The sequence below is a fragment of the Lichtheimia ornata genome (genome assembly GCF_029851405.1).
Source record: "Lichtheimia ornata isolate CBS 291.66 chromosome Unknown scaffold00026, whole genome shotgun sequence".
Lineage (NCBI taxonomy): Eukaryota > Fungi > Mucoromycota > Mucoromycetes > Mucorales > Lichtheimiaceae > Lichtheimia > Lichtheimia ornata.
In genome coordinates this window covers 239355-259710 of record NW_026695346.1, presented here as the reverse complement: position 1 = coordinate 259710, position 20356 = coordinate 239355, and the positions used below count along the sequence as shown (strand labels likewise).

Genomic DNA, 20356 nt, shown 5'->3' with positions numbered 1-20356 from the left:
TTCTGATACTTGGATGATCTTTTTTGCTTGAGCGTAACTCAACCAAATCCTCTCGGATCAAGAAAGTTGAAGGATGGGCATGATGAGCTGGAGCAGGGGAATCGTTCACATTCATTGGGTTGGGCAACAAAGGTGATTGGGAGGAATGGGCTATCAAGTGGCAGTTTACAAATAACTTACCAATTTGATTCTTCTGATATTGGATGATGTTTCTGTGTTTGAGCGTAACTCAACCAAGCCTTCTCGGATCATGAAAGTTGAAGGATGGGCATGCTGGGCCGGAGCAGGACAATCGTTCGCATGCGTTGGGTTGGGTTAAAAAGGGTGAATGAAAGGAATGGGCTGTTAGCCGGCAGTTTACAAATAACTTACCAATTTGATTCTTCTGATATTGGATGATGTTTCTGTGTTTGAGCGTAACTGACCCAAGTCTTCTCGGATCATGAAAGTTGAAGGATGGGCATGCTGGGCTGGAGCAGGACAATCGTTCACATGCATTGGATTGGGCAACAATGGAGAATGGGAGGACTAGGTTATTAGCTGGTATTTTGAACTATTCCTAAACAGTGTACAAGAATCATGCATCGCCTGTGCTGAATGACTCAAGTTACACAAACACGCTCTCTGCATCTTTTGCTCAATTATAGTCATACTACTTTGCATTAAACAAAGACCACTTCTCATATAGCATCACGCTTACAAACATAAAGGTGCCTGTATCTCCGAACTTTACAATGAAACGTGGGGTTTTTATTAGAGCAGTGTGCTCGGCTTGGCCAACAGCATCTTGGGTGCAAGTTTCACGATCAAGCTTGCCAATCCCAGATTTCGCAATGTCGCCACCAGCCAAACTGGATCTGGGGGTCAACCTCTTCAACGACGACGACCAAAAAATAATTTTTGGGCTGTTTGCGACATTGAACGCGCTTTCACACAAGGTGCTGTTGGCCAAGCCGAGCCCATTGCTCTATTCAAAACCCCACGTTTCATTGTAAAGTTCGGAGATACAGGCACCTTTATGTTTGTAAGCGTGATGCTATATGAGAAGTGGTCTTTGTTTAATGTAAAGTAGCTAGACCCTGACAGAGCAAAAGATGCAGAGGGTCGTGTTGTGTAACACAGCTACGTTTGCATGAATGAAAGGGTCAATGTATAATTACTTTATGGATCGTCTAGGAACAGGCATGTATTGCTAGCTAACGGCCACTTCTATCCAATCATCGTTGCTCCGAGATCCACTGCATGGGAACGATGCCCCTACTCCAGACATTCATTTCCATGATTAAAGTAGGTTGATCCGAGTTGATTTGACTGAGCTGCGTTCAAAGAGAGATTAATCACTCTGGACATAAAGCACGCTCGATGTAGCTCAACCGATGTAATCTTGTGTGAGTGTAATTCAACCAAATCAGCTCGGATCAACCTACTTTAATCATGGAAATGAATGTCTAGAGAAGTATCGTCCAATCTACAATAGAATGCACAAAAGTTGGGAATGCAATAAAAGTGGCTATTAGCTGCCAATGTATGACATCAAAGTGAGGGTTGCGTACCATTCATGCATTGTCCCTGAAGTCCTGACTTTTTAGCTGAGTTACCCAAAGAGATCCTTCTGCATCTTTTGCTCTGCCAGGGTCCACCTACTTGACAATGAACAAAGACCACTTCTCATATAGCATCACGCTTACAAACATAAAGACGCCTGTATCTCCGAACTGTACAATCAAACGGGGGCTCTTTAATAGATCAACGTGCTTGTCGGGGTCAAAGGAATCTTGTGTCAAAGTATGAAGTTCATCGTGGGCGATCCCAGATTTCGCAATGTCGCTACCAGCCAAACTGGATCCAGGGGTCAACCTCTTCGACGACGACGACCAAAAAATATTTTTTGGGCTGTTTGCGACATTGAGCGCGAAACTTTCACACAAGGTGCTGTTGGCCAAGCCGAGCCCATTGCTCTAATAAAAACCCCACGTTTCATTGTAAAGTTTGGAGATATGGCTGTCTTTATGTTTTCACTATGCTGTAAGCGTGGTGCTATATGAAGGCTGGTCTTTGTTCATTATCAAGTCGCATGAGCCTGATACAGCGAAAGATGCGGAGGTACCCCCTTGTAATAGAACTGAGAGGGGCAGGGCTTGAAGGGTTCTTATTGGTGTAGATTGCATGATTGACACTTCCCGCTATAGTGAGGTCCTCCTATGATAGAATGGTTAACAAGCCAAGGATGATCAGGGCATCCAAGAATATGAGTTGTAATGGTATTGCTTGTCTCTAGGGTTCGTTCTTAAATAAGGTTATACATACAAGTTAGCAGCGCATGCTGATAGTTCTCATAAGTAAGCACATGCATGTACTCGTGCCACATTGTATCAGAGCACCCACTCTTAGACGTGATGATTGATGATTCAAGCTTACAATGACCTTCTTCAGTAACAAGCACTATTGTTGGGTACAATTACTATGAATTTATTATCTTTGAGAACGCAAGCGTCTATTTGAACACGTATACAATCCGTTACTGCCACTACCTATCGCCTCTCAGCATATGAACAAGGAAGCTTTAATGGATGTAATATGACAAAAGGAACAAAAGCGTCTCGATACAATGATGTAGGTAATCCAATCTTGCCTTCCGGCCTTCGAGTTTCTATCCCCCCCTTGATTTCAGAAACCAATCAGTGGATCACATAGGATAAGCGGGTATCGTTGTCTTATTGTATTCTTGGTTGCTGCAGTCATAAACATCTTCATGCATGATTTCAAACTGGTTGCTGTGGTTGCCGTGGCTCCAATATCCAATACCATCCAATGGCAACAAGCCGCCTTTCGTCAAAGTTGTAAGCCCTCTCATCCATGCCATCCATCCCACCATCAACCTCAGCCATATCCACCTGACATAATCCATCTTTCCTGCTGACGACATACCAAGTAGCCAAAGCGACACTTCAAGATCACCTATCACCGAGCTTGATTGCATCCATCGAGCCATAACCATTGCAACTTCAATATGTTGGTTGAAAAGAGCCGCCGTTGATATGCTTCCTTTCCATCCACCTGTTGGTCTATCTCTTTCTTGATCATTTCCTATCGCAGCTCAACCAGGTTGTATTGCGGTGCACTCGATAGCTGATACGGCATCATCCATAGGGATCCGTATATAAATAAAGCTGCTTCCATACAATGGCTATCTGCTGTTCACGCAAAGATGGCTGTAAGGCATGTTGCTGCAAGTGACCGGAGACAATGGAGACCTTCGTAATAGCAGCTGTTGTTATGTTTGGTTGTGGCAGAGTGTGCAAGCGTGTGTGTTGTAGTAGAGTGACAATTGCGAAGGTTGTTTGAGACAATGGAGTCGAGACCTTGCTAATAGCAATTGCTGCAATGAATGCTGTTACGATTGATCGTGGTAGAGGAGTGTGCAAGAGCGTATGCTGTGTCAAGAGACTTGTGTGTTGTAGAAGAGTGATAAGAACGCCGTTACAGGCCATGGACTTGCCATTCAGTCAAAGACAATCGGATCAAGACAATCGTATGCTTGACATGGTGGATTGAAGCAGGACAATCGTTCGCAGGTGGTAGTTGTATACTTGAATGGGGCAACAGTTGAGAATGGGAGGAAGAGACAAGATGTTGGCGAGTGGAAGATGTGGAAATTAAATAGGTCAGGCACCTCTTGTATAAATGCATGAACACTGTACATCAATCCTTGATATTGAGATTACCCTTTTCGAACCTCAAACTTTCACACAAGGTGCTCTTGGTCATGCTGATCAACTTTGTTCTCATAAAGTCTCCACGGTTCATTATGAAAAGTTTGAATGGGGGTTGTCCAGATGTAGGAGAGACGAGGGATGGGCGGGATAAAGAAGTAGGGTGTACGGTTCAAGTGGCATGTTTGCTGTTCTAGTGCTGCCTAATCAAACTGGCTGCTAGTCTATATTTCAACTTGATATCTTTATTATGGATTGAAGGATGATGTGGGCAATGGAGATGGAGGTTCGGTAGTTAAAGGAGTAAAAGCACCAAAACCAGTGATGGTAGTGATGGCAGCAGTAATTCCGCCATTTTGTGTGATAGCCTTGGCTGCAGCAGCTGAAGATTTGCGACGTTGGCGGTGAGCATCGTTTGACAAGTGTTGTCGTTCAAGAGCCTTTTCGAAGAATAGATCGGGATTGGTAATGGTACCGAGAGCACGTCGCATTTGGGTATTGAGCAATTGGAGACCAATTTGATATGAGGCGTTCATCCATCCAAAGCCTTCTCGCGAAACGTACTTGAAGTCTGCACCCACATTGCCATATTCAACTTGCACCTTGTGTGTTAGACTCACTACATCATACTTTTCAGGCACGACACCATTAAAATCGACAAATGATTTGGTGATCCTACAAAGATGTATGAGCCATTGTACGTGACAAAGATTCTTGCACCTTTTCTACTTACGTATACAGCCATCGATAAGCCAAGCGACGAGCAATATCTGGCATGTCATAATTTTCAAACGCACGCCATGCCATGATTTGATGGGGAGCCCAACCAAAAGGAAAATCCCATTGACGATTAGGACGATCGAGTGAAATGACGCCACGAGATTCTTCTGTTCCAGAAACAAGACCGCCCAGTTCTTCGAATTTATGCAATGACATTTTTGTCATACGTTCAGCTTGATCCATGCTTGAACATTTAGCCCACATGGCCCAAAAAGCTGTAACGGAATCATAGGTGCTTTGTGTCTCGAGTACTGTGTCATAATCATAATACAATCCTTTTTCCTCATTCCACAAGTACTTGTCAATTCGTTCTCTTCGCAACGCGGCACGTTGAGTCCATTCAGCAGCATGCTGTACTTGTCCATCGGGCATCACAAATTCATCATCAAAGATGTCTCGAATACAATCGGCAATATCGGTCTCGTACTTGTATAGTAGTGCATTGAGATCAATGGTCGCAAGATTGGCGCATCGTTTTTCGTAGCGATAGGTGGTATCATGACCCGATTCACGTACAGCACGATCGTGTAAAAAGTACTCGTCAAGACGTGGTTCCTTGATAATACCATCATTGTATTGCTGCATGTATTGGTTGATGTCGAGTTGCATCTCATCGGCAAAAGGTCGAATGATATGATCAAAATGGGATGCTTCGGTCTCTGGGGGGATACCCACACCATCAGGGCGGAAGCGTGATAGGCCTGTCTTTGGGTCAAGGCGAGGTTCAGATGTCCACACGGTATGGTATTCTTGAATGGCTGCTGTCATTGCACGCCGTAACCATTCTTTATCATTCAGCTTGGCATACACGCTCAATGCCATATCAGTGAGGAAAGGTGGTTGCGAGCGTGATAAATAATAAGAGCGGTTGGCGTTGAGAATCTTGCCGTAATGCTTAATCTCGTATACAAAGTTGTCAACCATGGCTTTGGCAAGCTCTACACGATCATCCACCAACAAGCCGAGTGCGATGAAATAAGAATCCCAGCCATACATTTCATTGAAACGACCACCAGGAACCACGAAGGGTACACCTTGTAACTCGTCATCCTTTTTCTCCATTGCAAGGGCAAGAATGCCTGGCTTTTCATTGATGCTCTTTACAAACTCGGGCGTAATGTGCTCAGGTAGCCGTTCAACAATCAATTTTAGGTGTTTGCGTTCTTCAGCAACTTTTTGGTAATACTCCATGGCAGCTGTATCATGGTATGGGACATAAATGCGTGGGTGGGTATCGGAAGATCGGTTCTTGGGATCAGCACAAATGATTTCTACGCTGTGGGCATCCATGCGTCGGGTCAATGCGTCCCAAAAATGGCACCTGATCATGCGTGATAATCGGCTCACAGGATTTTCATTAAGACGTGCTTCATCTAGCACTATGTGTTTACGTCCAAAATCCTTGGCCAATGCGAGTTCTTGAAGCAAATTTGATAACATGTATGTTCCTCGAATGTCGATTTTGCGGTATCCTCCGGAATCAGCTGTGCCCACCGAAAAGGTCTTTGGTCCAAGATCATTGACAGTAATTTGAAAATCACCATCTGTATCCTCTTGTTCCACCAGAATGCGTAACGTTTCTTTGACATCCAATAAAAACTTTTGTGCCTTGCTCTTGTCATCTATTCAAGATCTATGGTTTCAGTTTTTTATTTCAATGAAACAACCGCCCTGAATGTCGTGTCTCTGTACACTTTTTCTTTCATTACCATGTGATGCTCGACGTCGTTTAAGGGCGTCTACTTCATGTCGTTGCTGCATTGGAGGTACGTATGTATCAATAAGGGTGATGTGTGGAAAAGTGGATAGTTTGGCTTACGTTGTTGAGTGTTTGGAGACGACGTGTGGCTGTACCAGCGTTGTTGCCTGTTGTATAATACGTGCTTGCAGGTGCATGTGCGTCTACTTCTTGTGTGGATTGTAAATGTATAGTTGATTGCATGGTATGTGTGTGTATTGCTGAGTAGGGAAAAGAAAGAAAAGAAACAACCCCTTTTGCAAACCTCGCCACGAGAGGATTGTACCTTGCTTTGCCTCGAGCAACTCAGATCGCATCACTTATTGGTCCTGTGTTTGGACATTCAATACATTCTATACCTTTTTCGGTATGCCGAGTTGCCAACCCCCTTTTGCTTGCTCATACAGAAGCATTGTTGTCAGCTATTTACATATCCAAGAATGATATCTGGTCATGAAAATGTCGTATGGCAACGCTGACATGACACTTGTCGCATCTATGTTTGTATGACAAAGACACCCTTCAAACACGTGGGAGATGGGAACAGCAGATGTTCATGTCAACGACCTCAACGGTCAATTGACGAGACTTCCCCTTCCAACCTTTTTGGATATACCGATTTTATGATCGGGAAAAACTGGTGGATTAGATCATCTCCTTACACAGGCCATTCAAGTATACCTTTTCATTGTGGTTGTATCTTGTAATGAATGTTAAGAAATGATGACTTGTTGACATCGTATGATAGAGTTGTCGTTGTGTAAGCTCAGATGTTTACTTTTCACTCGTTTAACGTAATAATGTCTCCATGGCAACAAATCCGATCCCAATGCGGAAATGATGCATCACTCCTATAGAGAAATTTATCTTTCATGGGGTGCCTTTTCCACTCTCAAGGCTGTGCTCTGCACCTGGATTCATTTTCGATGTCATTGTATTGGTTGAATGAATCGTCCCTTATGGCAAGCGATAAGCCCTGATATAAAGGAAGCATTGATTGGTTCGTTGGATCTTTGTGTACCCATGTGCTGTCATGGCCGCCAGTAAATGATATCATGTCCTGTTCTTGTGTCACACACTTTGAGAATAACACTGGATGTATGGCAACTATTGGATCCAAGAATGAACACGATCCTCATACATAAGGTTGCTATGCAATTATACAATGACATGTTGTCACAATCAATCATCAAGCAAAACGTTTGATCATGCCAAGGTGCAGTGGTGGTTGCTTAATGCGCATGCGACTGTGGAGATCATTTTTGTTAGCCCACAACAAGGATAATACATTCAAACAAGCTTTTAGTTGGAAGGTCATATGGCCTGTTTTACCCTGACCTTGACCATGTCACTCATACATTGACCCAATCATAGTTATTAATGAAGTTACCTCATACGATGATACAAAAGAATAGCATCTCATCAATGCATTTTGTTGTGATGATTGGTGTTTTCCTATTATCATATGGCAGGTATGATTTTGGGTACCCTCATGTGATACCTACCCAGCTGTGTCGTTTGCAGGAGATTACTGTTGGGATCACGTAATCCAATTCGCCGTGGCAAACTTGCATGTGTAAGTAGCAATGATAAAGCGAGATAAGCTATCAGCACTGTAATCGGAGCGCATTGTGTGCCAAGGTCGGAATGTTATCAGCGACAATAAATTACATTGCCCAACGAACTAATGAGAGTGGCTCTAACAAAGCGGAATCACAGTGCAAGTGGGTGGCGATCAAAAAGAGCAAGTTGCCGATTCCGACCTTGTCTCCAGACACAAACAAAAAGTTCATCCAGCGACAGCTTAAAGTCTTTTTAGTATACCGCCAACCGTTTTCTCCACCTTACTCCTCCCTCTCCCCCCAAAAAGGATGATTTGTCTCAGACACTCGAGAACTTTTATGTGGTAGTCTTAGAATATCTAAATAAGGAATTCCCGGGTGGTGATGGCTAAAGGATTAAGTTTCTCGCAGCAGTAATAGGTTGCAAACGTCTCCGCCTTGTTGGATGTGGTGGTGGTGGTGCCAAACTTCGCCAACGACTATACCACTTTCTATTGTGCCAAGCATTTGAAGTATAATCCAGCATCATCGTATCTTGGCTTTGTTGATAGGGTGATCCATAATAGTAATAGGCGTGATTTGGATAATGAAATGATGGCGTTGGATCGACGGCGGCTGTTGTTGTAGTTGACCATCCATAACAATGGCGGCTGGGATGATGTCTCTTTGGTGTTACTGAACCTTCATCCGAAACGTTTTCCGATAGGGTGTCATACAAGGCTCGATCGGGTGACACATTGGCATTGCTATCCCCACCATCATCATCGTCACCATCAGAGTCCTCCTCCTCGCCCTCCACATGACATAAAGCTTGATCATCGTTGTGATAACGAGTAGTCCACCATTTGAGTTCCTCCTCTGCTTCACGCAGTCGTTGGCACAGCCATGCTTCTCGTGTACGATAAATAGCCTCTCTTCTCACCCAATCAGCTTCTCGTTGGCGATAGATATGGACTAGTTGTTCGATCCATGCAATGGTGTTGTTGCTATATTGAGATGTTGCTGCATCCGATTCCTCATTCGTTGGTCCGCAGTTCTCCACCGTGCTTTCTTTATCTGTAATCTGAGCTCTTTCGCAAAACGATCCATTATCACCGCCCGTGGATGACGACGTTTTTGATATCTTTTTGGGGATGACCAATAGTTGTGGAGATGAAATCGCATCGTTCATTCGTTCATGCACGTAAGGCTGAGTATAATCCATAAGCTGCTTTTGTTGCTGAGGATGACCCACCATATCCAAGAGATCAGAAGGAGACGATGCTGTATGTGGCAATGGTGGAAATTCGCGTGATAGAATTCTGGTGGATGAGGTATCTTGCATTATCATCGTTGTTGCATGCTGGTTATGCTGTGATGAAGCGGGCTTGAAAAGTTTACTGAGCGGCATATTGAAAGAAGAAGCGAAAGAGAAGGGAAGAGAGTATCCTGATACGCGACATTCGAAACGACAGGAATATCATACGCGCACCTACACGTGAAACAATAAAGTAAGTGATCAAGGAGCTGATTCAGGAACATCATCCTTGTCGACGTTTCCTCTTACCAATGTATCATCATCATCATCATCATCCATCATCACCATCTGATCCCGCTTTCATGATCGATAATAGCAGCATCCAAGACGCAAAACAATGCACCATAAATGGTCATACACAGCATCAACAACAACTACCCACTGCATACGTCTCGCCACCTTCCAATGCAATCGTTTTCCATCCTCGCAATCAAGCTGAATCAGACGCCTCCTTTAGCCGGTATCTGGAACAACAATTCAGTCCATACTCTGCTGTATTTCAAGATCGCTTGTCATTACCACCTACATCGACCATGCAAGAGCATACAACGATCACCAATACACTCGATGTCGAAAAGCAACAAGAGCCAGGGCCGTGGTGGGTTGCTGACTGGGATGAAGATGGATTCTACTCAATAGGAGCGCTTCTCTTTTTGTTTGGATTTATCCTGCCGCCGCTGTGGTGGATTGGTGCATGCTTTCCAAGGCATCCTCGTGAACAAGCAGGCAAAATGGCCGAACGATGGCAGCGTCTTAACATGGCCATGTCGATAGGCTTCAGTGTATTGTTGATCATTGCAATCATCGTTACTGCTGCTATTTACGGTAGTCGATATTAGATGATGCCATTACTACTACTACATGTTGCCGCCTCCTAGCAACATTAGTAGTATGCACGCATATTATATTACCATCAACATCTATCATATCCACCTCCTCCACCTCCTTCTCCTCAAGACATCATCCCCTTCTTTCTCCCATATACCATTATTATTGTATGCATCTTCATCATCTTCATCTGTATTTCACCCAACAATGTAACCAATCAATTCTTCATCCTACATCAATGAACCATGCTCCTTCCATTATTATTGAATGATTCGGGACATTTGTATTCTTTGTTCTCCTTTTGTTGACAATGGAGCGCCTGGTAATGCCACACGCTCAATCACGCATTACTTTTTACTTTGTACACGAGAGCCTGGGAAAATTGATGCTAGTACAACTCCCCCCACTCACAAAATGCCGATTTCCATATCATCACCTTTCCTTGTTTCTTTGTTTCGGCTGCTTGGAACCGACCAATGGATGAATGGAAGCAAGGAGGTGTTCTCGGCCTGATGACCCCTTGGTTTATTGCTGCATGGATGGGGAGATGTATATAAATAAACAAAACTAAATGTGAGCCACAGTAGCAGCAGCACCCTTCTTTTTTCTTCCCCGCCACAACGACTCCATTCTATCCCCAATTACGGATCGACCTAGATAATGTACTGTGGGAGAGGATTATCATCATCGGGGGACAAGTGCAAGTGAATAAACGCGGTTCATGGTTGGGGGGTGGGAAGGAGAAATGATCACACTCACCTTTACAGATATGGCCTACATTGAAATCCTTGTCGTAGATTCGTCTGGTCTATCAAAGTTGTTGGCATTCAACACAGAAACAAAAATAATAATAAATAGCAGCCGATCGGATTGACGTAGCGGTGGTTTCATTCTGCCCTTGGGGGAGCTACACACTCATGGCTAAGTTTATCACCAAAACGCTATACCTATACAACTGTAGCAATCGCGATGTGCGGATGTGTATATGCATAGTGCTGTGGGGAGCATATGTCTTTTGTGCTTACGGTAGTATAGCAAGCATTAGTAAACAAGCTCAGCGTCTTACGAGAGCGAATAACTAAGAGGGGGGTGATCGCTGCCAGATTTGGCTATTTTTCGGTGCGGTCAATACGCTGTCAATGGCTAGGTTGTCCACCAATGAGAATGACCCCGCTTATCACTTCCGGCCACCGATGGTCTTATATATAAAGGCGTCTACTTGCCTCTTCCTCCCACCCCCAAAGCGTGTATCTTGAATTCTTCCCCTGCATTACCTTTACTTATTATAATTGTTTCCTTTTTCCCCTCCTCCTCATCATCATCATCAACATCCCCTTCTCTTATATATACTCCATCATGGAAAGTCCTACCACATCTACCGTGTGTTCAAGAAGCCCTGAAGCCCTTTTATGTAAGCTTGATATTATTTCAGCTACAAATCAAGAATGTGGGGTACCTAACCTTGTTGTTTTTTTTTGCCGACCATTACAGCTTTCACAACCAATACCGCCACATCCATCCTTCCATGCTCTAAAAAGGCAAAGCAACAATTCCATCCAACCACTACGCGTCCTCTTCCACCACTCGGCAACTTTATAGCCAACCTATTCCAACGATCTGAGTTACCACCAAGCGTTTGTTTAGTATCATTGATCTACTTGCAACGGTTGAAAGCACATTTACCACCCTATGCTCGTGGCAACTTGGATACACCATACCGCTTATTCCTCGCTGCCATCATTACGGCATCCAAATTCATGCTCGAATCGACACAATCGCTTTCGAATCAGAAGGTTGCAGCCATGATTGATTATGTATATTCCCCCAAAGACATTAATGCCATGGAACGAAGCTTCTTGGGCCTATTGAAGTTTGATCTTTTCGTGAATCTGGACGCCATCAAGGATTATCTTGCCATGCATGGCCCAACACTCGAAATGGATCTGGTCGAAAACACGTTCTAGACCAAACAACAACATCAACATCAACAACACCACACGCCATGTGAATAGCCAACAACAACACCACACACACTCACGCATATATACACACACACAGCGTACGCCTATGCGTAATGTCTGCTACTCTTTTACATAGCGCTCTTTGTTCCGTCACTTTTGCTCCCCTGTACATTGTTTTTGTCTTTTTCTCTTATTTGGGATCCAATCTGTAGATACCGTTCTTCGTTTTGTTATATCTAATGTAAATATTATTGTTGTTTTGCCCCATCTTTGGGGTACCAAATGTATCCATTTGCTGCGAATTTTGTCTTTTCGTGGGAGCAAGAGGCTGATGGTCAAGCTGATATTGGTGCATCATATGCACACTATTAAGTTATATCATGCAATCCTTGCATGGTTGATTGGGACACACACACACACGCATAGAGGAGGAGGACATGCAACAAGGGTGAGTGAAAAGGGGGGGTTGTGTATGTGGGGAGCAGCGCGCGTTTTGTTCACATTCCCCATCACTTGTTGCCACCATCCATGTTCCACCACCACCTCTACCACCTCCCTTCTCAAGATCATCTCCCATCTGTTTTGCACATGTTAAGATTTATAGCTAGCGTATATCCAGGTTGCTCATTCGGGCCGTGAGTTCACCAATCACTTGTAGTGTTGTAGTAACACAGCTCGCTTCCGGCTCTGATAAGGATGGGATTGACTTTTTTAGTCGATGGGCCATATGAGAGAGAACGTGCTTGATGAAGGATAGAACATTAAGATTTACCTATCTCTCACTTCAAATGGCATGACAGTCATAAGCATGTGTGCATATGATTTTATGGATTCATAATTTTTAGTCATATTCAAACAACTTCTCGCATGATGCCGGAGCACCCAAGGAGGATCAGGAGGAGGAGGAGAGGAGCCTGTTGCATATTACTAAGAGACAACAATGATGTTTCAGATGACATGCTTTTGCTTTTATTCATCACCCTTTTTCTTTTTACTTTCTTTATTACATTCACAAATGTCCCATTCTCATTGTTGCTAACATAAAAAGTAATGGATGTAGTAAGGAAAGGGTGAAAAAAGAGCGAGTAGCGACCGCCCCCACATGATGGATGACGATCGGCGTGATCCTACCAATGATGAAACTTAATATCCGAAACCGGTTGTCATTATCATTGTTTTATGTGTGTGGTGTGTGCGCGTGTGTGTGCGTGTGTATAAATGAAATGCAAGGTCTTCATTGTCACGGATATGCACACGAAAAGTCACCATGTAAGATATGGAATAGTGCCTTGTCACACCATGCAAATGCATTGGTAATAGATAATTTGTATGAGAGTGATGGCGCCATGGCACGACACAACAAACCCCATTGCTCTCTTTCAAATGGATGCATGCGCTTTGACCACCATGATCTCCTTGTGCATTTTTGACAGGTTATCTCCAGCCAAAGAAAATGGATAAACGGTCTCTTTATTTAGAGTTCCACACGCAGCCATGCATGTACCACCTCCACCTTTCTATTTCTCCCTTTCTTCTCCCACTGCATTGCTCCCCATTTCGAAATGCGTAAAGGCGATCCACTTAGTTCACCACCAGCAGCTAGCCAACATTCAGCCATTACCGAAGCATTCTTCACCCATGGCGATTACAGCATGCAATTTGACGAGACACCCGAGAGTGAGCCTTTCTTGGCATCAACGCCAAGACCTTCAGCATCCCAACAGCCTCCTCCGACCGTACCTGGAGTACCTGAACCTTCAAGAGACCATCAACACATGAATGCATCAGTACGTATACCCATGCAAGAGGAGCCACATATACCTTATGAAACGCTCGAAGATGGCAAATTCTTATCACGCAGCATGCTTGTCAATACTGGTGGAGAGGATCTGTATCGCTTTTTGATCCAACGCAGTGTCATTCAACCTAAGATTGTGATCAAATTCAAAGGTACATTATTACTTTTACTGCTGCTGTGATCCATGTTGTATTAACCTCTTAATGATCAAGGGACTCGGAGCGCTGTACGAGGATTTACCAAGAAGAAGACCAAGGATGGCACAGTCGAGAGCACTCCAAATACATACACTGTATATGATTTCGATTATGAGATGGATTGTACCAAATACTTACGGAGCACCCCCGATGGATTCAATGTATTGCCTGATCGCAAAACGGGTGTGGTTAAATCAGTGCAGCAGCTATGCGATGATTATGTTCGTGATCCACATCGTATCAAGGAGCTACAATTGACCAAGGTGGTGGATTGGGATACAGCGCTGGTGCAAAGAGGTATGTAGTACACTATTTAGTGCATGGTGTTGTGTGTGTGTGTGTGTGATGGCAACCATCTGATAGGCTCAATCTTGTAGCATTGACAAAAGCAATTCGTCGCTATGGATACTCACACTCGCTCGAGATTGAAGTTGAGACTCGTGAAAACAAGGTGCTTGTGAAGCCTGGATCATGGATAGCCAAAGCAGTGGATAATCCCTTGGCGGTCTGGTTCTGCTATCTCACTTTCTTATGGATCATCACTTGGCCTCTGCTTTTTTATTATCGTCGTCGGTATGGACATGGGGGTACCTTACAAAGTATTTGGCGTATGAACATTTCTGAACGTGGATGGTGTGAAGAGAACATGGATGACATTCTAGGACAAATACCACTTGCCGCCTTAGATAATCATTCCGAGGAGAATACTGAACAAAATTACCCTGATGACAACACTGTCTTTGAATAAAGGCATCATTTATTATCCCTCATAACAATGTTTCCTTCATTCAGATAGCTATATTGTGTCGCTTACATACATAAAATAAAAGATGGAAGGAATCACTTCTAGCTTCGCATTCGGTTGTGGGTTGCTGTGCATGAAGTTGGCGGTAAAACTGCTCCGTGTGCTTCGGTAAATCAACTCCATGGTGATTCTATACTTGCATCACTTTGTACAAAGTTGGCGTTGAAGAATACAACCTTTTATTGCAACGAGTTTGATTTAGTGCTTAAGAGTAAAAGAAGATAAGCAATTTTTCGGACCTGAGTAGTGCGCACGCATGAAAGAGATCCTTTATCAAGTAGCATGGCTGTCATTGTATCAACCCTGTATTCGATGTAGCTATGTATGGTAATCAAACTAAAGCTGATCCCCACCCACCTTGTAATCGACACGTGGCGGGAGTGATAAGAGTTGCGTTGGCAGCAGGGCCAAGACATCTGTTGAGCGGCTGTCTGCGAAATTCATCCTATTCGCCTTTCTCTTTTCCCGTTTATGCACGCATGGACAACGGCAATGGCACAGCACCCAATGATCCCGATGACCCCATGGAAGAAGAGTTCTACTCTTCCTGGGCATTGCTGATTCTGACAAGTCTTCTCATCGCCACATTGTTCACAAGCTACTTCCTTCAACGCCACAGCATTCGTGCCGTACACGAGAGTGTAGTCGCCATTACAGCAGGTACGTCATAAGAATCCATAAAGTTTATATATATGAAAGCATACGCTTACCAACTGGATGGCTCTAGGGATGTTGGTGGGCTTGGCTATCAAACTATCACCAGGAACGATCATTCAACGCATGGTCCAGTTCAACCAGAGCTACTTTTTCAACCTATTGTTGCCACCGATCATTCTCAACTCTGGCTATGAGCTTAAAAGGGTAAATCAAATGATGGATGCCAAAGGACAAGTAATATTGACATATGGATGTGTGTGTATAGCGACATTTCTTTTACAACTTTGGTACAATTCTTACGTTTGCATTGGTTGGTACTTTTATTGCTGCACTTGTCACTGGGTAAGAGGATGTGATTTGAATCGCTTGGGATACGGTTGGTAACACACGTTTATAGTGGCCTTGTGTTTTTGTACGCATTTTTCCATCCTGAGGGCATCAACATTAGCTTTATCGACAGCATGATTTTTGGATCGATCTTATCAGCAACCGACCCTGTCACTGTATTGGCTATCTTTTCTCAACTGCATGTTGATCCACAACTCTTTTCAATCATCTCTGGAGAATCCTTATTGAACGATGCGGTTGCTATCGTGTTGTCAGAGTAAGTAATGGCATGGATTCGGATGGGCTGTGATTAACATGGTGTTGATAGGACGTTACATAAATTCCGGGGCCAAGAATTGCATGTCGTCAACATCTTCAAAGGCATAGGCGTCTTTATGGGCGTTTTTACAGCTTCTACATTGATTGGCGTGCTTTTTGGTATCATCGTCGCATTGATGCTCAAGCATTCAGAACTCTATCGATACCCAAGCATTGAAACATGCGTTATTGCATTGATGGCTTACAGCAGCTACCTCTTTTCGAATGGTGCCCAAATGTCAGGTACGTACGTTATAGCTTACTTTGTCAAGCTTTCGTATTCATGCTATCATTGATAGGCATTGTCACGTTATTGTTCTCTGGTATCACACTCAAGCACTACGCCTATGACAACATGTCTCTTCGTACAAAACGAGCCACCAAATACGTCTTCCAAGTCCTCTCGCAATTGTCTGAAAACTTTATCTTTATCTACCTCGGTGTCAATTTGTTTACACAAACAGGATTGGATTATAAGCCTATCTTTATTTTGGTCACTACGGTAAGCTTGAATGGGGGATTGTGGAACCATACGATATGCGTGCAGATACTGAAACGTGTGTGCCTATTATAGGTGATCATTTGTATTGCTCGTTACGTTGCTGTGGCTCCTTTATCCATGTTGATCAATGCTGTGTGCCGTGCACTCGGCAAATCGGAGCAAATTCTGCCAAGATCGCATCAACTCATGTTGTTTTGGGCTGGACTTCGTGGTGCTGTTGCATTCGCTCTTGCGTCTGGTCTAGTAGGTGATAGTGCACCAGCCATGCGAACAACCATTCTCGCTGTGGTAGTATTAACGGTGCTGCTATTTGGTGGTACGACAAGCCGGATGTTGCAACTCTTGGAAATCCAAACGGGTGTGATGGAAGCTGACGACTCTGGAAGTGATGAGGAAGATGATCAGGATTTGGACCCTATGGGCTATCGCAAATTGAGACCTACACAGGCAACAGCACATACCAGCAATGCTTTATTTGCAGATATCAGTGATGATGAGGATGATGAAAATGGCGTTGCTCCTAATGGTCATGGAAGAGGAGGTGGAGGTGGAGGAGGAAATGACAACAATAGTCGACGTCGACGACTTGCTCGAAGCAATAGCAACAACAACATGGATGTATCTATTGGTGGATTATTATCTGGACCACTTGGTGACCCTATCCCTGAGCCTCCTCAGCCGCATTGGTTCATGTCTTTTGATGAGAAATGGCTGAAGCCCCTGTTTACCAAGCGACACATTCAAGCAAGGAATCAAACATTGGCGGACTACTGGCGAGAGAAACGGCGCAAGATGGACCGTGCGAATCGAAATATGCTTGCTGGCATTCGTAGTATGAGCTTTGGGCAAAGTTCTCATGATGATTACTACTTTGATGATGATGATGATAATGCTGATGCATTGACGCTTGGATCTGTACACAATCAATCCTTTGGTTTGAATGGCTCAACATCTGGTAATGGTAATAGTGGAGGAGGACCATCGTCGTCGTCTCAACGTCTTGTCATTGGTGCTGGTCGAGTGTTTGGACGTTCTCCCGTATCTAGTCCGCCCGATGGTTGAGCAATTATCGCTACGTCAATCAATTACAATTTTTTTATCGTCACGTTTGATCGACAAATAAGAACATTACTTTTTTTTTCCTATTCCGATAAACGATCCTCTGAAATGAAACATTTGAATGATTGAAACCAAATATCAATTGGGATGTGGGATGCATCAAGTGTCAGAATTTTTGTGGAATGATATGCCAGAATCGGGTGCATCGGCAAGTAATGCCGTAATGGCTTGGCAAGCCTTATTTCAAGGTGACACAACATCAGCTGCATGTTCCAGTTTTAGAGGGATATGGTCCACCCATATTCAATGTGGCTTTCATTCTGTAACTGAACGACGCCTTTTTACAGGGTCGTTGCAGCAAGACTCCCTGTTCTTGTACGACATTGCTGCTGTAGCACACTCGAGTCATTTGGTTTGGTTGCTGAGTGTGGCAAAAGTTAATAAAGTGCAGCCATTGAGCATTGATTGTTGACATGGGACGCACGTGGCGTCTTATTAAAAAGACAACCTCCTTAATGGAGGTACAGACTGAGCGGTAACGAAAATATGAAGCGACACAGCAGAGAATCACAAGATGGGGGAGAAAGATTTATGTTGGTTGCACACAATGGTAAGGAGAGGGTGTTGCAGATCCTTGTTGTTATGAGAGAATAGAATACAATGGGATAAAAAATACTCAAGTGATAAAAGGTCATTATGCTTAGCCGGTGCATGTATGTGTAATGGCAATGCGGGCAGGTGATATATATGTGTTGCGCCTTGATCATCCTATAGAGTGGACCAAAAGGAATCTGGGGGTCATGGTACATGGCTCCTTTTGCTGTTAGTCTCACCCCTGGCACACAGCGGCGATCACATCGGGCCCATCATGGTTGTCCTGGAGCAACTCCGTCAGCCATAACTGGATTGGTCTCGTTCAATAAGTCTTCGGTTCCCTTTTTCCCTTTCCTTCTTCTTCTTTCAATACCAAAAATGTCCCACACTGTAGATAAGCCCAAGTTGCCAGGGATACAATTCCTTCTCAACACACCTGATGGTAAGCCATTCTATCTTACTCGAGACTCTAACCCCCCAAGATGCTCATCACTATTCTCTCATTACAGGACGAGAAAAGAAGGCATTTCCCACTGGAGAGCAATCAAGCAACGTTAATCGACCTGTGATGGGACACCGAAGTACTCGTAGTGTCAGCAGCCTTCCCTCTGATCTACAAAAGCTTTCGTTGTATCCTTCGAGCAAAGACGATTCCGCTGTACAGCCTTCTTCACCATTGCCTTTTACAAGCAACAAACCACCTAGTTGGGCACAACCACCAGCAACACAGCAACAACAACAACAGCAACAGCATCAACCATCACCTCCTGCTGTACTTCTTCCACCTTTGCCTACAACAGCAACACCCTCTCTTGCACATCCACAACCACCACATAGACGTAATGGTCACGGTAGATCCGTGTCTGAATATACCTTACCACCACAACCACCTCCATCGTTTCCACCAACAACGGGAATATCTGCTGCAGGTATCCATCATCATCATCATCATCATCCACAACCTCGACCTCCTATGATCCCTTCCTTTGAAAGACATCCGGCAACTGCTGCTGCACGCACTCATCGTCGTGCAGTATCGGCAAACACTGTTGATTTCATGTTACGTCCACCAGCACCTACAACACCATCCTCCTCATCATCCTCCTCTTCGTCTTCGACACATAACAACAGCATGATGCGTGCACAATCGGATAGCCCTCCAGAACAACGATTGCGATCTCCACCTTTGCAAGATGCAGATGATCAACATCCACAACTGCAACGGGATGCTAGTTCAGGCCGTTATCTTTGTCCATATTGCAATAAGGGTTTCAGCCGTCCATCCTCATTACGTATTCATACCTATTCCCACACTGGAGAGAAGCCTTATGTATGCACTGAAGATGGTTGTGGAAGAAGATTCAGTGTCCAAAGTAATATGCGTCGTCATCTTCGAGTCCATCGTATGGGTCGTGCATCGATGAAGCCGAGTCCTCTTAGGAAACCGTGACACTTTTATCTTTTAGTACCTTTCTGTTTCACCATCCATATATACACACACACACACGCTCCTCTCTCTCTCTCTCCTCTCTCTTTGTATTTACACACACACACACACACACACACACAACTCCTTCCTCTCTCTCTCTCGTCTGATGCTTTCTCTCTTTCTTTTAAACGTTCATGCAACCACACACAATCATATTACATAAATCCTAGGTTGGGGTCTATTTCTCCTCTTTCTTTGCCGTCTCTTCTCTCTCTTTGTAGAAAAAAGAATAAATTTTGCCATGCATTTCGATAACAAAGACATGCATCACATGAATCAGATGCTACTATATATATCTTCTAATTCTTTATTCGCAGGGATCCGACAAGTTGTGCTCTGGTTGTTTCTTTTTTTCTCTCCCGCTCTCCTTTTTGCTCTGTCTCTCCTACCTTTTTTGTTCTTAATAGCATGTATAATTCCATAATACATGCGAATGCATGTACTTGGCACATTAGTGCGAATAAGAACACACCAAATGATCATCACTCTTTTTTATTCTCACATGTGGCCCTGCATGAAGATTAGCTATCATCCTTTTTCTTCACTTGATAGACGAAGGATAATGACTAGATCATGACGATGTATGACAATGCTTAAAGAAGATAATGCTAATTACAGACATCCACTACTTGATTGGGAAAAGTAAGGTGCTGGGCTGACATGAATATGTCGCCATTGATGCATCAAGGATTTCAATCTCATCCAAGCTAGTACCACTGCTGGAAAAGTAT

At 43.9% G+C, this 20356-nt stretch overlaps 7 protein-coding genes across 7 annotated transcripts; 5 read left to right on the top strand and 2 right to left on the bottom strand.

Moving 5' to 3' along the window:
• Positions 1–3961: 3961 nt before the first annotated feature.
• Positions 3962–6435, bottom strand: O0I10_006161 (uncharacterized protein; the record flags this gene model as incomplete). Its single annotated transcript, XM_058486193.1, has 4 exons — positions 3962–4388; positions 4447–6115; positions 6203–6248; positions 6313–6435. 4 exons carry the CDS (start codon positions 6433–6435, stop codon positions 3962–3964), a joined length of 2265 nt encoding a protein of 754 aa, XP_058343067.1.
• A 1746-nt stretch (positions 6436–8181) lies between these two features.
• O0I10_006160 (uncharacterized protein) lies at positions 8182–9183 on the bottom strand (the record flags this gene model as incomplete). The annotated part of the gene is made up of 1 exon (XM_058486192.1): positions 8182–9183. One exon carries the CDS (start codon positions 9181–9183, stop codon positions 8182–8184), a length of 1002 nt encoding a protein of 333 aa, XP_058343066.1.
• Positions 9184–9392: 209 nt separating this feature from the next.
• Positions 9393–9929, top strand: O0I10_006159 (uncharacterized protein; the record flags this gene model as incomplete). Its single annotated transcript, XM_058486191.1, has 1 exon — positions 9393–9929. One exon carries the CDS (start codon positions 9393–9395, stop codon positions 9927–9929), a length of 537 nt encoding a protein of 178 aa, XP_058343065.1.
• A 1345-nt stretch (positions 9930–11274) lies between these two features.
• On the top strand, positions 11275–11882 carry O0I10_006158 (uncharacterized protein; the record flags this gene model as incomplete). Its single annotated transcript, XM_058486190.1, has 2 exons — positions 11275–11329; positions 11410–11882. 2 exons carry the CDS (start codon positions 11275–11277, stop codon positions 11880–11882), a joined length of 528 nt encoding a protein of 175 aa, XP_058343064.1.
• A 1559-nt stretch (positions 11883–13441) lies between these two features.
• O0I10_006157 (uncharacterized protein) lies at positions 13442–14622 on the top strand (the record flags this gene model as incomplete). The annotated part of the gene is made up of 3 exons (XM_058486189.1): positions 13442–13829; positions 13890–14171; positions 14252–14622. 3 exons carry the CDS (start codon positions 13442–13444, stop codon positions 14620–14622), a joined length of 1041 nt encoding a protein of 346 aa, XP_058343063.1.
• A 536-nt stretch (positions 14623–15158) lies between these two features.
• O0I10_006156 (sodium/hydrogen exchanger 3) lies at positions 15159–17545 on the top strand (the record flags this gene model as incomplete). Its single annotated transcript, XM_058486188.1, has 7 exons — positions 15159–15339; positions 15407–15540; positions 15602–15678; positions 15734–15940; positions 15992–16224; positions 16281–16483; positions 16556–17545. 7 exons carry the CDS (start codon positions 15159–15161, stop codon positions 17543–17545), a joined length of 2025 nt encoding a protein of 674 aa, XP_058343062.1.
• Positions 17546–18514: 969 nt separating this feature from the next.
• O0I10_006155 (uncharacterized protein) lies at positions 18515–19586 on the top strand (the record flags this gene model as incomplete). The annotated part of the gene is made up of 2 exons (XM_058486187.1): positions 18515–18578; positions 18646–19586. 2 exons carry the CDS (start codon positions 18515–18517, stop codon positions 19584–19586), a joined length of 1005 nt encoding a protein of 334 aa, XP_058343061.1.
• Positions 19587–20356: the final 770 nt, after the last annotated feature.